Source organism: Beta vulgaris, chromosome 4, assembly GCF_026745355.1.
Source record: "Beta vulgaris subsp. vulgaris cultivar EL10 chromosome 4, EL10.2, whole genome shotgun sequence".
Taxonomy (NCBI): Eukaryota; Viridiplantae; Streptophyta; class Magnoliopsida; order Caryophyllales; family Amaranthaceae; genus Beta; species Beta vulgaris.
In genome coordinates this window covers 41,376,680-41,391,983 of record NC_079205.1, presented here as the reverse complement: position 1 = coordinate 41,391,983, position 15,304 = coordinate 41,376,680, and the positions used below count along the sequence as shown (strand labels likewise).

Here is a 15,304-nt window from a genome sequence, read left to right as displayed (position 1 = left end):
TTGTGGCTTGATGTCTTGGTATCGATGCATATAAAAAAAGGGATGACAATAGAAATTAGATTCTAGTATGAAATATCATAGACTGATTTGCTATTTCAAATACTTAAGCAGGGTGCAGCAAAGAATAGTTTATGTGACATTTAGTTTAGATTTAGTTTGGGTAGTTCCAGTTAAAGTGTAGACTGTAGTTCAGACTTCCCTTTATAATATTCCATGTACTTGCTTTCCTTTTTAAGCTACCAGTGATGTAACTGATTAGGAGATTAGAGATGATTAGAAGAGATAACTGTAGCTTGGGGCTGGGAGAAGCAAATAAATCACCTTACGAGTTTGGAGTTTATCTAATCAGTCTATTTGTCAATATTATCTGAGTATATATGTTCTTATAAGCTCAAAGGCCTTAACTTTAATCTGATTTATTTATGTTGCTGAGTATATATGTTCTTATAAGCTCAAAGGCCTTAACTTTAATCTGATTAATATCTTATGAAGATGGTGAAAAATCAGGAATGTAGTGGGTCCTTTTTGTGGGTGTATCTACTAAACTAAGTGACATGAAAGTACATAATAATGACATTTGGAGGGAAATATGTAATAATTTTCAAGCTCTACATGCCTAAATTTTAAACTATTTCCTAAATGTTTTTGGTTTCTCTCTTTTCACTATGTTGTCAGATTTTATTCTCTTTAACCACTTCTATTTTTATGTGCCTTGCCCTATATTATAGGAGATGACTTATCGAGGAAAGAGAACGAGGGATATACATGCCTCAAATACTAAACCTATTTCTTCTTCGGAGTCACCAACCTCAAACACCTCACCTTTGGACGAAAATGCATCACAACCAACCAAAAAACAACATCTCCAATCACAACCACTTCAAGTTCCTCCTTGTGTCAGTTTTGGACCATTTAGTCCACCAAGTACCATTACATCTAAGGTTCAACCTCCATGTTTGAACACAACAAAAAGTCCACCACCACTATCAGGAGCTACATGGAAAAATCCACCTACTATTGCATCAAAAGTTACAACAATCCCACCTACGTCCACTAGTCATAAATCACGTAGTATTCCGCCTTCTACTCATATATCCCCTACTATTCCATCTCACAATGATCGATCTTCTACTGCACCAAAACCACTCACTGCACGAAAACCACTCAATAACCCTTCTTCTTCTACTGATCATACGTCATATAGTAGTCTGCTTTCTACTCATATCTCCCCTACTATTCCATCTCAAAAAGGACCATCTTGTACTGCACCAAAACCACTCAATAAACCTTCTTCTTCTGCTGGTCATACTACACCAAAACCACTCAAAAACCCTTCTACTAGCTCTGGTCCTATCCCACCTTCTGATCATATTGATACATCAACAAGAAATTGTCAGACTCATCAAACAAACCAAAAGGGTGGTGAAGAACCATTACATAAGTCAAAAACATCGAAATCCCAACGGTCAAAGTCCTATCCATATTGGACTTTAGATGTAGAATTTGATGACAAGGAGGAGGTTATGACGCAAGGTAAATCATTCTATTTTTCATTCTTCATTAAGGATCTGGTTTATCATTTGATATAAAGGTGAACTATTAAGTACTTTAATTTGTAATATAATTGTTTGTTGTTTCTTTCTATGCAGATGCTCAGGGTAACATAACACTGGTTAGTGGTTCTATTCCGATAATGGACGTGTGGAGTAACAACAGTGTCAGATATTGCGTTGAATTCAATGAGTTTTGCCAACCACTTAGGAAAGGTGGAAGTATGTTGGTTAGATTCATTGGCAGCATTGCAAAGGTTGAGACATATTGTCCGGTTGGAGAATCAAATTGGCATTCTGTCGACACGAATCTCAAAACTAAGATGGTAGATGAGATCAAAGTAAGTAACTTTCACTCATTAAAGTTGAATACATCAAAATAAACATGGAACGCATCAAATAGGCGGTCTGATATGAGACCTTATGCTTGCTCAGTTAATCATGAGAATTACTAAAGAATGGAAAGTAGCTTTACTAGCTTTCATAGCTGCCACACCTGCCACACGTGCTGCATTAGCTGCTCTGTTAGGGGCTGCTATAACTTTGTTCACCCTATCATCTACTTTTTTCACATTATGTGCTTACAGCTTACTACAATAGCCTTAGATTTCACAATTTGTTAAAATGTAAGAAAAAGAAAAAGGGAACCCTTTCTCACATTACATTATTCTTACAAACTTGACCCACACTCTTTAACAATATTCTCTATGCAATTAAGAGATAAGGTCGCTTTTAATCCTCATTCTAAACACTAAGTTTCTGGAATCTAATTCTGTACAATACCAAATTATGGACAAACTCTGCTTAGTTTCATTGGCGCGCTCACTAACAATGATGCTCATCGGTGAGATCAGAGTATCTCTCTGAAGAGGAGAACTCAGTTACTCTGCTCCTTGTGGAATCAGCTCTTTGAGAAGCTTCCCATTTCTCTGCGAGGCCATCTCCCTCGAGCATCCTTACCACTTCTGACATCCTAAGTCTCTGATTAGGGAGAAATTGAGTACATAAGAGAGCTACTTGGACTATTTCTTCAAGTTCAATGCTGTCATAGTTGTTCTTCAAGTCCTTGTCTACCAACATTTCTAGCTTCTCTTCTTGGTTAATTTTCTTAACCTACAAAGTAACAGCAAAAAATTTAGAGGGGAAACAGAAAACATTTAGGTACTAATTACCTTAAAACCACCATAATTTAATTTGTTTTTTACCCAGTCTAACATGGCTCCTTTCTGGTTTGCTGCTTTGCCAAAATCTATTGCCCTTTGACCAGTTATCAACTCTAGTAGGAGGATTCCAAATCCAAAGACATCTGTTATTTCCTACACAATCTGCAGACCTGATGCAAATACCAGTTTAATACCTACTGTCAGTCTTTCTCTACAAGGGGGTAGCCATGTTAAGGTTGATGATCCTATCATTGTGATTTCAACACAGGTGTCAAGCTAATTTCTACCTTGTAATCTGTACACGAACTCAGTAATTGACTTCTCTGCCACTACTTAAGTGCAATTTTCAATCCTTCTAAATGCAGAGTGAACTTGTATATTGTCTTGTTATGGTCAAGAGTACAAAGCTCAACATTATTGGACGTAAGTCATCTGTTTGCAGATAATGTTTTACCATTTAGGTTCAGTGCATTTGGTAATTCTTGACAAGTCAGGAAGTCCATGGAAAGTGTCTAGATCAAGCCGAATAGAGGAAATAATTCATCTGGCTCATAATATACTAGGAAGTCGATGGTACTCATATAGTCATAGTTTGTTCTTTCTTTTCCCTTTCTTTATAAGTTGTGATTAGAGATACGAGAACTTTACTGCATCTGTCCTATGGAGTTCATTTTTCATGAATAACTTTTGACAAAGCGAATATATGGCTTGTTTCTTTGTTCAAACTAAGGCACGGTTTGTGATTCCCGACGGTCCTTGAATACGTCAAACAAATACTCAAGCATGCTAGTAAAAGTTGGAGGCAGTTTAAACACTCTCTCAAATCAAATCACTATAAACCAGAGGAGAAAACACTCGATGAGATGTGCAATATGGATCCACCGTACGGAATTACCAGTAATCAGTGGATAAAGTTGGTTAAGCGTTGGGATTCGCAAGAAGGAAAAGTAAGTAACATACTTACAATTAAACTTTATTTACTCTTTGCTTATTTTATTTCATGAAAACATCAACTTTTTTTTCCATAATAAATCTACATGAAAATGAGTGCAGAAACTGTCAGAATTGGGGAAAGGAGCACGAGCCTCCCTAAATCAACTTCACAGATGTGGTTCGAAGAGCTTCGCGAACAAGCAAGCTGATTATGTATGAATCGTGAATATAATAGGTGTTTATATATTTCATATTTAGGATGAATTAGGCCTTTCACTTATATTTTTGCTTGAATAATGAATGTTTCAACTTATTTATGGAAAAATATGAATGTTTCACATCTTATCTTGTTGATTTTTTTTTTAATTTTTTTACATTACTAAAAATAATAGGAAGATGAGCATGGAGAAAAAATGAGCTTGTTAGCTCTTTGGAAAAAAACTCATATGGGCAAGGATGGAGGCTATCTACCCGAGACAGTCACAGCAGATTTTGTGGTATAGTACATATTAGAATGACTTTTAAGTTGCTTCCTTTGAATGTAAAATAATACTTCATTATTCTAATATGTAATTATATGTGTAGGATGATGCATATGCCAAGTTGGAATCATTGAAACAAGTATGCCCTTCTAAGTCTGACTTAGAACTCGAAGATGAAGCCTTTGAGCACACCATGTACGGTGGAGTGATTCCAGAACGTCCCGTAGGCTATGGACTTGGAGTTCGAAAGGGCGACATTTACGGTGTGCATGGTGTTCTGAATAAGCAAAAGGTTCAAAAGAGGACTTGGTGTGGAGAAGGATAAGAAGAATTTTCCGTTCTTAAGAAGGAAAATAGCTTGTTGAAAGCCCAAGTTCAAGAAACAACTCTCTACTCAAAACGCTAGTTGGACAATTTTCTCAACTAGTAGGTAAAGTTCGTAAAGGAGAGGCTTCAATGCACCTTTTAGATTGTGCACAAGCAGTCTTGGAAGTGACAAACCAAAAGGTATGCTCATTTCGTAGGAAGGTTTTAAATGATTTACGTAAGATCGTTGGATTTTGGAACTTTAGAATTGCATAGACTTTGAGAAGAATATTTTATCTTAATTAAGCATTGATGGAACTACATTGGATTACAAGGACATTGTTTTTCATAAAAGAGCATTGCAAGTTTGCTGTTGTAGGTGTGTAAATCACTAGATCTGTACTGCATTTAGGAAACTACGTGGTGTAGTGGATAATGGAAAAAGATTCTGACCTTTGGCTCTAATTTCTTGACTGAAGTTACCTTTGAATTCTTTTCCATTTTTTGTTAGGCTGATAACTGAAGTTCCTTTTCTTTTTCTGTTTGCATTTATAGCTTAGCTGCACTTTTTGATTCCATGTAATACTCATTGAACTTATTGATTGCTGAGAGTAACATTTATAATGGCAGATTGCAGGATGCATGAACATTATGCTATATGAAAGTGATTGTTTGTGTCAATGGTCTACTTTTTGATTCCATCCAGTACTTTTTGATTCCATGTACTCATTGTTTGAACTTATTGGTGGCTTTAAGAACGGGAAAATCATGTCAACTGAGCTTAGTTGAGTGTCTAAATGGTTGACTTAATAGCGTATTACCTTTTTTATGCTCGTGTTACCTATTTTTTGGGATATATTACATGTGCTAATTATAATTTTGGTCTTATTTTTCATCTTTTGAAGGTACTCGAAAATAATAATAGAAGTCCAACAGATCAAGAACAAGAGGACACTACTTGAGGCTTCAAATTGACTACCATCATTGTTTTGCTAGATAGATCTTAGTATTAGTTAGTTTTGTAAGGCTACAACTACATTTTTAGTGTGTTTTGATTTTGTGGTATTTTTATTAACATATTAGTTATGAAGTATTATTGATGAACGTGTGTAGGAATTTTAATTGTGCGAACTACGTTTATGATTTATGATTACATATACATTGTTCGAAGTATTTTTATGTAATCTTCAAGTTTCATTGTTGACTTTATATTCTAAATTACTATATATTATTATATTATATTATTATATATATAATTATTTGCTAATTAATTATGAAAAAAGTACCAAAAGAGTCCATACAAAATCTAGACGCTTTTCCTTGTCAAGAACTTATGACAAATATAAGATTAATTTTCCAGCCAAACTTGTCTCAACACTAAAAAGCGTTGTGATAATTATAGTCGACAAAAAGCGTCTCGAATTAGGACATTTAAAGCGTCTATAAATTAATTGATGGCACCCCACTAACCAAATGTAGAGACGACTATGGTGAGGGAGACGCTTTTTGATAACGCTAATGGCGACGCTTTTTGGTGACGCCAATGGCGACGCTTTTTGGTGATGCGAATTGCCGACTGATTCTGCTCGACGCTTTTTGGCAGCGTCGAGAGCAAATTTCGCGACGCTTTTAAGCGTTGTCAATTGGTCCAAAAAGCGTCTTCACAACACTCCTTTTCTAGTAGAGTTGGAATAGTCTTAAACAAGCACCTAAGCAATGACATCAAAAATTTGATGAGGTTATTTTGTCTCGTGGGTTTAAAATAAATCAGTCTGATAAGTGTGTGTATAGCAAATTTGATAATAACGGTAAATGAGTTATAATTTGCTTATATGTTGATGATATGCTTATTTTTGGGACTGATTTTGAACAAGTGGAAAAAACCAAAGTCTTTCTCTCTTCTAGCTTCTCCATGAAAGATTTGGATGAAGCAGATGTTATTCTAGGTATTAGAATAATGAGAGGTAAAGGGTCTATTTCTTTATCACAATCTCATTACATTGAGAAAGTGGTCAAGAGGTTTAATGAGTCAAATTCGACTCATTTTGCTACTCCCATGGATCCCAGTATTCACTTGGTCCGAGTAGTGGTACTCCTATTTCACAATTGGAGTATGCAAGCTTAATTGAAAGCTTGATGTATGTTATGACTAGCACTCGGCCAGATATAGCTTTTGCTATTGGCAAGCTCAATTAGGGATGGCAATGGGTCCTGGACCCGACCCAGACCCGCTAGGACCCGACCCATTTATAAGGGTCTGGGTCTAGAAATTTTAGACCCAATGGGTCTGGGTCGGGTTTGGGTCCCGAAGAGCATGTGTCGGGTCTGGGTCCGGGTCTACATATGCTAGACCCAGACCCGCCCCACGGACCCATTTACATATTAGAATTTTTTTTTTTTTTACCTAAACTCTAAAATTTTATGAGTTGTGATTTTGTGAACTCGTTAGTGTTGTAACTCCACTAAGACATGTAACTTTATAAGTTGTAACATTTTAATATTTTATGAGTTAATTCTTAAAATTTTATTTAGATAATGCTTTAACCATGGATACAAGAACTTATATATATAGGGCGAAATTTTTCAATTACATATATTCAAAAATGTGATGGAAACTTAAAACTAAGAAGGACCCATTTAGGACCCAATAAGGACCCATGGACCCGCTAGACCCAGCGGATCTGGGTCTGGGTCTAAAAAATCTAGACCCAACGGATCTGGGGCGGGTCTGGGTCTGTGAAAAATAAACGGGTCTGGGTCTGGGTCCAGGTGGACCCGACCCAGACCCGCCCCATTGCCATCCCTAAGCTCAATAGGTATACTAGTAATCCTAGTATGTTGCATTGGCAAGCATTGAGAAGAATGCTAAGGTATTTGAATAAAAGCTCGGATTATGTCATAACTTACAAAAGAGAACCTTCTATTTTAGAAGGTTACTCGGATGCTAGTTGGATTTTCAATAAGGAAGATTATTCATCCATTAGTGGATGGGTGTTTCTTTTTGAAGGAGGTGCTATTTCATGGGCATCTAAGAAGCAAACATGTATAACAGATTCCACTATGGCATCGGAGTTCTTTGCATTGGCATCTTGTTGCCAAGAAGCGGAATGGCTAAGGAATGTGTTGAGTGAGGTTGACTTATGGGTCAAACTTATGTCACCTCTTGCTATTCATTGTGATAGTGCGTCAACCATAGCTAAAGCCTATAGTGAAGTCTACAATGACAAGTCAAGGTACATTGGAGTTAGGCATAGCTATGTACAGGAAATGATAAGGAATAGTTGTACAACTATTAATTTTGTTCGGTCTAGTTTGAACTTGGCGAATACGTTTACTAAACCGTTTTCAAGGGAACTAGTGAACAAAATGAATAAAGGGATGGATCTTAAGCCTATTGAACAACCTTTGGTGAAGGAAAAGTCTATTTGATGTCTAATACAACGTTAGATCTCAAATTCAAAGAGGATAGTACTTCTCTAGAAGGTTAGGAGCACTTGTTTAACACATCCCAAGGTTAGTGCTTCTTTCTGCAATGTTAAAGAGGTTGAAGTTATTCTTAATAAATCTTTGATGAAATGCTCAATTGTAGGAGCATGTTCGTAAAGATTTACCTATATGAGCTGGAGGTTGGGCCGCTTCACCAAGTCTAAGGCTTGACTTGGAACGCTTAGGAATGGATATGGACACAAAGGCTTCATAGGTGTCGGAGGTTAAGAACCTAGTTTATGTTTATGTGTATTAGTATCTTCAATAATTTGTAGTGGTTATATGATTCAAAGCTTTGTCTATCATTATGATCGAAATTATTGTAAAGTTACTTTTACTAAGTGAAAATTCAATCGTAAGATATTTCCATGATGCAAGAACATGTTTGTTTGTGGTTTATAGCAAGTTGAAAACTTTTCAACATTACCCTATAATTGGGAGGAGGATTGTTTGAACATTTATAGTGTAATGGATTTTCATGCTCATATGATCATATACTAGAAGAGGAGGAGGTCTAATATGTTAAAGATTAGAGTACGCAAAAACGCAAAGGCACGTGGAAAACAAAGCAAAAATAGAAGGTTGGTCCCGGGTCGCGACACCCGTGGCGGGTCGCGACCTAGGGGCCGTGGCGAGTCGCGACAGGTGTCGCGGGTCGCGACCAGTGCTTTGTCGCGACTCGCGATCTGTAAGGCGAGTCGCGACGAGTCTTCTGTTTTGGGGACGTGAAAAGGTGCGTTGATGGTTTCCAACCGTGGTATTGTGTACGTTATCCGTTTAATGACTATTAGGATTCTTAATCAGTGGATTAAAGGTCCTTAATCAGTGATTAAAGGAGGGGGGGTCCTGAAAGTAACAACTCTAATCTTTGAAGGGAATATTTCTATATAATCTTTGTGATTTTTATGAGAAGGGAGATAGAAAAAAAATCAATTTTTCATACTCTAGACTTCTTGCTTTGCTTAAGAGAAAATTTGCTAATTTCTCTTGAGTGTTCTTCATAGACTCTAAACACAAAGTTCTTGTTGATTCACTTAGAAGATCATCTAGTGAATTGTTCTCTCCATTGTATCTCATTAGTTGTTTCGTGTTAACCCGGTGATCCTAGAGGGGAGAAATTAAAGTAATAGGAAAGCATAGTTTCCGTGCCTTGAAATGGTATATTCGGTTCTCTTGTTGATCACACCTAACACCCAATCACCCTAAATATTTACTCCTTTTTTATAGTAGCCAAAAACAATTTCATGGGCTAAAAGGGAACCCATCCACACATCTAAGTAAAACCATTACTTGCCATGGTTAAACACATAAAACACTCATAAATTTTCTCCAACTGTTTTTTTAAAAACTATTTTTTTCTTTTTGAACACTCTTTCTCTCTCTTTTTCTTTTCCTTCTTTATTTCTCTATACTATTTTTTTTTTTTAGATCTAACTTGATGCTTTTGATACCATGTAGAATATTTTAGAGGAGAAAAAAGAGAAACTTGGAGAGAATAGAAAAACTACATTTAAATATATTTTTCATGCATAAATGAATAAACAAAGTAGCCTTTATATAGACATACAAAGCACTACTAATAATATGAACTACTACTTAATCTACAACTTGCTATCCCACTAAATAGACCATTATATAGGCCACTACTTGTTATCCCACTAACTAATTATTAAGAACTAGTCCTAATTATTAGGAAAACTATTTGACTAGTTTTGAAGCATAATCCAACAGTTTACACGCTTACCTCCTATCACACTATTCGAAGTATCCTAACAGATGTACTAATACTTCTTAGTAGTTATATTTCTGTAAGAATGTTAAACGTTAGCAGAGTAAAAGTAGTAGGCACACTTCCTTGCCCTTAAAGCAAGGAAAGAGCAACATTAGGGTGTACTTCTATTTTCTTTTATTTATCCTACTGCCAGAAAAAATACACTAAGTCCCCTCTAATTCAAAAGTTAAGTGCAGTATATATTTGACTCCTATACTAACAAGTCATTAATGCCTTAGACATTTCTAGCTAGATTAAAGCAGTCTATATAACTAAAAAATACAACTAAGTGAAACTGCATAGAATCTTGTCATCGTAGAAAGTCTGAAATTCATGCCCACAGAGTTGCTTTTTATCCATTTTCCGGTGTCCTTGCAACAAGCTAACCAAGATAGCCAATAAAGGATCTTCATTTCATACTAGAAGAAGTCAAAAGAAGAGGAGGAAGGATCTTTGGGATCACCCTAAATATCTCAACATCAAACACAATCTTTGCATTATCTTTCTGGTTATCAAGCTTGAAGAGTAGCACATCGAATTCTTCCAAAGAATTTTCAAGCACGAATTTCTTCCACCCAGGACAAATCCCTCCTACACCTCTCTTTTCATAGTAATAAAACATGGTGAGCCATGTTTTATCGTCTATACGAAGGACAATTTCTTGGTGATGGAGATTGAGATGCGCGTTCATCCATTCTGCTGGAATACTCTGGAAACAGAATTGACAGGAAGAGTTGTTTATTTACAGGTTGTTATGATGTTGAAGTTTTGGTATATAAATTGATAGAATTGCTAGGAAATATTACCAAGTAAAACCTTCTGTAAACACACGTAGGTCTCATCACCACAATGAAGCTGTTTTCGGTTTGTTGTTGCTTTGCCCTTTGCAAAGCATTTTGTTTCTCCATCTGTGTCACTTCCCTTCTATTGGACATGTACTCCTCAGTGTACTTCGTTCCAGCTGGAACTGTGTCAGGGCAATATTTGGGCATTGATTAACTAAACTCTAATTTCTAATGCAGTCATTTATTAAATTTGACAAATTATATAGCAACATTAATTATAATTTTTGAAGAAACAGCCAAATATGGAGAATATGTTTAAGAGGGAACACCTGCATTAGTGGTATCTGCTTTAGTATAGTATATACAGATTAGACTTTCACCCAAAAAAAAAAGTTCAGTATTAACGAGAAGTTTAAAAGAGTGCAGATCTTTTAGCACCATCAACAAAGCAAAAGTCCGTTAGAATAGATGATTACCACTTCTTGACACACGTTTTGTTGAAGATATGGGAACTACAGGAACTGATACGTTCCTGGGTCTACCTCTTTTCCTTCTAGGTTTTTGAGAATAATCTGCCTCTGGAGAACTATCTATTGTATCATAAGTCATCAGATCCCTACTTGAAATCTGACTCGGTATTTTAGCATTACCATTTTCACTTGGCTCCTTTCCTGCAAAATCACACATGTAACAGTGATTGATCAGTATTTCAATAATAATGCATGATGATGCTTACCATATAGGGCGCTCAATCTGTGAGAACGCTTCATCTCCGAGAAATTGTCAGGGGTGCTCCGATCTTTCCCTGAAATCAGATTCGGTTCCTGAGGCACATCATTTCCACTTTGATTCTTTTCTGCTAATTATGTACAAAGAAAGAGAAATTTATCATCATCTTATTATTATATAAAGGTAGCTGCTCATTTCGGGGTAATATGTAAAACAGTGCTTACCAGATTGGTCCCTAAGTTGGTCAGAATGGTCCTTTTCGTGGGAGTTTTCTCCATTTTCAGGGATGTTCATGTCACTTAGTGAAGTCTGACTCAGCTCCTGGGTTGCTTCATTTCTGTCTGACTTATGTTCTGCCAAAACATGCATCCGAAGAAATTTTTCTTAATAAAAATACCTCCCCTTTTTTATGTAAGAATGATAGATATCTAAATGTTCAAAATATGAGTCTCTGGGGACAACTTTGTAACTTCATTTGAAGTTGGACCCGTCACCCCTATTTCTCATTTAGATACTAGTGTATTTTTTTCTTTTTATGTAAAGCAGGTCTCTTTGCTATAAGACAAGTATAGAGTTTCTTACTAGATTGAGCCTTGGGTTCACTTAATGAATTGCATGGTACTACCTTCTTTCTTGGTCTGCCCCTACGCTTTACAGCTGCATTAGACGTATGACTTATCGGAGAGTGGGTGCCCTTCTCATGTCCAAGGCAACCGACCTCCTCTTCAACATCTTTCTTAGACTTTTTTGACACAACTAACGCAGAATCGTCATCACTTGTATCATCTTCAATTGCCTCGATGCTGGAACCCTCTCTTTCAATTGATCTCTTTTTGTGATTTTCATATTCAGACTTGTTGTGCCTACATTTCTTAACAAAATAGGCTGCTTCCTTCTCGCAGAAACTCTCTTGGTCAAAGATTAAGACCTCAAAACTCGAGTTCCGCTTATACTTGAACATCAACAGATAGTTTGCTTGCAAGTCATAAGCTTTTACAAATTCCTTCCACCCATCTCCGACAAACAGAAGGTTATCGTTTTTCTGGAGCTCTATGTCCCATACAGTACCACTTGGGCCTGTGACTGACACTTTGTCAGACAATTGGGTTGTCACATGTGCAGCAAATTTTTCAGGCAATACCTGTTGGTTCATAATCACATTTAGATTCCCTCAAAAACAAAATCACATTTTGATTTGATACGCCAGAAAAGACACCATAATAAGAGAATCATCTCTTAAACAGCTAAGTATAATCACTAATAGACTTTGCAATTGAATAGAATAAGAATAAAGAACAGGCTAAAGCTATAAAATATGGTAAATTCTTCACTCACTAATGCTTTTTGTAGAATAATTAGCTTAAAAGATAGCATATTACAGACGTATCACCAAAACAAGTCAGTCTTTCGACTAAGAGATCAAATGTGTGAAATGTTGCTATTATCGAATTGCCTGCTAGTCTTAAGACCTCAATATTAACATGTGAAGAGGGATAATAAGGTGATTATGATCATCATCCTTCATGAGAAGATATGTCAGCCAAGCGATTACCCCTACCTTCGATTGTATATGAAACAACAGTAATTGTATACTGAATCACTTCAATTGTATATGAAACAACAGTAATTGTATACTGAATCACTTCGATTGTATATGAAACAACAGTAATTGTATACTGAATCACTTCGATTCGATTGTAGATCAATGCAAGAGTAAGAAAAAATCAGTTGTATATAACAATACTTTCAAGTGCATATTCAACCCTCCTTCCACCCATCTGCGGCAAGGTATTACCCCTAACTCCTAAGGCCCTCTGGGCTCTGATCCTCAAGCGATACGCAAATTGACAGATTTTGTTTATTAGAATATAAAGCATGAGTTTCTCTAAATACTTGTCTAAAACATGAAGGATATATGGAACTAGAGGGGATCAATTTATTACCTTAATACCTTACACTCAAGGTCTTAATCACAGTTCTTCCTCAACAATTCAAAAATTAGCACCATAATTGAACATACCATAATCTTACATTAAGAGAATCATAATATAAAAAAAACTATCAAAACCCAATTTCTAGAATCTTCTTTCTAAGCCAGTGGTGTCCATTAACTACGTTTGCACATCACAGAACCATATGAAAAATGGGCAAAATTTTTTCTGCACGATTTTAAATGGGCATCTGTAATTTCGAATCTCGCCTAAGAAAATGATCATATTATCAACAACACAAAAGTTAAAAATAAAGGGAAAAAAACTAACAAGATGATCATGAAAATTTCTGGGTAGGATCTGACAAAAATGCATGGCATTGAAATGCTTCCAATACATCTCTTCTTCCCATGTTTTACAATGCTCACAACCTGACTTCTGCTCCATTAATGTTCAAACTATAAAACATTTACATAAGATATAATAAGGGTGAAAGAAAAACATATATAATCAGCCTGAACCCAAAAAAAAAAAAGAAAAATCAAAGAAAGGGAGAGGAGAATTACCTAATATTCAGAAAAAGGTTGAAAACAACAATAAATCCCCACTTACTTATGGAAAATAAAGGGACTAAAAATTGCGTTCAGTTTGTATGTTATAGGAGTGTGATGAGATTATGGCATTTTACACTAATGTTCATGCCAGAAAAATGAACATTTAGGTGTTCATGTGATGAGAGGAGTGACAAAAAATATTGGTTATCAAATTTTTATTTTTTTTCCTTAGATAATAGATTATTGGTTAATTTCCAATGGGATGTTTGCATGATATTCTAAGGTCAATTCTTGGAATTTGACATATTCTTTTCTTTTCCTAGATAATAGAACAATAACACTTTTTTATATGGAGTACTTTTTTATAGGAAATAGAACAATAACACTTGTAAGCTATACTGAGTTCAAAAGAAAGAAGACACTCCTACTCGCTCCTTTTGGCCTTTTTTTATACCTCCTGATAATTTCGTAATTAATAACGGTTATGAACGTTATTTTAGTATTTGTATACTCCTTCCGTCCCATAATATAAGTCCTGTTTTCTTATAAGGTGTCCCAAAATATAAGTCCTATTTCTATTTTCAATCAATAATTATGCCCAAAATACCCTCATGAAAATAATTTTATTCTCAAAATGCCCTCATAATTTCAGCTCCCAATGCACTATAATTAATGACAAAATGGAATCTTCTACCCCATTAAACTCCTCTACACATTAAACCATGCAACATTAATGTTCAGTTTTTATTTTTTGTTACAAAGATACTTCCTCCGTTTCTAAATAAGTGCAACATTTGCATAGTGTTTACTATTCACACTTTAAACTTTAATTAGCTTCGGTGATTTACATTTTAGGAAAAACATAGTCATGTGGGATCTTGTTAGATTCGTCCGAATGTGAATTTTTTTAATATCAACTTTTTATAATATTTACTTATTGATAATTGAAGATATTAATGGTTAAAATGATGCATTGGCAAACGTGAAAACAAGAAATGTTGCACTTATTTAGAAACGGAGGAAGTATAATAATGTAAGTGTTTCCCAAAAAAGATGAATATTTTTATCCAAAATAAAACAAGATTCCACTTTACCTTAATTCCCGCGTAAAAATAGAATCAGGACTTATATTATGGGACGGAGGGAGTAATATTTTTTTGGCCCCTTTCGAAAACTCGTGGTAAGATGAATTTCCTTTGAACTGTCGTTACACAGTGCCACTCATTCAGAGCCCCAACAAACCCCAAATCCCCTCTTCCCAACAATATTGAATTTTTTCTTCCACCAAGGTTTGAACCTTGGTCTCCCACGTGGGATAAGGAAGTCATACCATTAGACCTCCAACATCAATTATTGTATATTGAGTTATAAATGTTTATCACAAGTATTGTATATAAAAATAAAAATGCCTACGTATGTATTAGCTAATAAATGGTAAAATTATGATTTTTAATATTTTATCCGTTCTGTTTTAAATGAAACATTGGGTGAAATGACACTATTCATTAATTAAATTTGACTCCAATTTATCGCCATTATATAAAGAAAAACATAGTCAAGTGGGATATTGTTAGATTCGTCTCGATGCATATTATCAAATTATCATTTTTTTAT

General features: G+C 35.4%; 3 protein-coding genes and 1 long non-coding RNA gene across 5 annotated transcripts; 2 read left to right on the top strand and 2 right to left on the bottom strand.

Moving 5' to 3' along the window:
- Positions 1–1,933: 1,933 nt before the first annotated feature.
- On the bottom strand, positions 1,934–3,371 carry LOC125496975 (protein NSP-INTERACTING KINASE 2-like). Its single transcript, XM_048643129.2, has 2 exons — positions 2,756–3,371; positions 1,934–2,663 (listed from the first exon to the last, which is right to left on the bottom strand). Exons 1-2 carry the CDS (start codon positions 2,765–2,767, stop codon positions 2,376–2,378), a joined length of 300 nt encoding a protein of 99 aa, XP_048499086.1. The 5' UTR covers positions 2,768–3,371; the 3' UTR covers positions 1,934–2,375.
- A 149-nt stretch (positions 3,372–3,520) lies between these two features.
- Positions 3,521–4,453, top strand: LOC125496974 (uncharacterized). Its single transcript, XM_048643128.2, has 4 exons — positions 3,521–3,660; positions 3,767–3,859; positions 4,039–4,143; positions 4,232–4,453. The coding sequence occupies exons 1-4, from the start codon at positions 3,577–3,579 to the stop codon at positions 4,451–4,453; spliced, it is 504 nt and encodes a 167-aa protein (XP_048499085.2). The 5' UTR covers positions 3,521–3,576.
- A 69-nt stretch (positions 4,454–4,522) lies between these two features.
- LOC130591266 (uncharacterized) lies at positions 4,523–5,631 on the top strand. Its single transcript, XR_008969062.1, has 2 exons — positions 4,523–4,635; positions 5,340–5,631. It is a non-coding gene; the product is annotated as an uncharacterized LOC130591266 (long non-coding RNA).
- Positions 5,632–9,416: 3,785 nt separating this feature from the next.
- On the bottom strand, positions 9,417–14,033 carry LOC104891208 (B3 domain-containing protein REM16). 2 transcript variants are annotated; one of them, XM_019249062.3, is made up of 8 exons: positions 13,703–14,033; positions 13,467–13,594; positions 11,788–12,346; positions 11,430–11,558; positions 11,213–11,335; positions 10,953–11,147; positions 10,498–10,658; positions 9,417–10,400 (listed from the first exon to the last, which is right to left on the bottom strand). In XM_019249062.3, exons 2-8 carry the CDS (start codon positions 13,581–13,583, stop codon positions 10,101–10,103), a joined length of 1,584 nt encoding a protein of 527 aa, XP_019104607.2. In that variant the 5' UTR covers positions 13,584–13,594; positions 13,703–14,033; the 3' UTR covers positions 9,417–10,100. The 2 variants fall into 2 exon arrangements, with proteins under 2 accessions (XP_019104607.2, XP_010675170.2); XM_010676868.4 differs by having other exon boundaries at positions 11,213–11,332; positions 13,703–14,024.
- Positions 14,034–15,304: the final 1,271 nt, after the last annotated feature.

Bases quoted from the DNA above. Each gene is read 5' to 3' on its own strand.
- LOC125496974 (XM_048643128.2), top strand. From the start codon at position 3,577: ATGTGCAATATGGATCCACCGTACGGAATTACCAGTAATCAGTGGATA. The intron at 3,661-3,766 runs GTAAGTAACATA...AAATGAGTGCAG, and splicing joins GGGATTCGCAAGAAGGAAAA to AAACTGTCAGAATTGGGGAA. The intron at 4,144-4,231 runs GTATAGTACATA...TTATATGTGTAG, and splicing joins CAGTCACAGCAGATTTTGTG to GATGATGCATATGCCAAGTT.
- LOC104891208 (XM_019249062.3), bottom strand. From the start codon at position 13,583: ATGGAGCAGAAGTCAGGTTGTGAGCATTGTAAAACATGGGAAGAAGAG. The intron at 11,559-11,787 runs GTAAGAAACTCT...ATGTTTTGGCAG, and splicing joins TGAACCCAAGGCTCAATCTA to AACATAAGTCAGACAGAAAT. The intron at 10,401-10,497 runs GTAATATTTCCT...TTCTGTTTCCAG, and splicing joins TTTACAGAAGGTTTTACTTG to AGTATTCCAGCAGAATGGAT.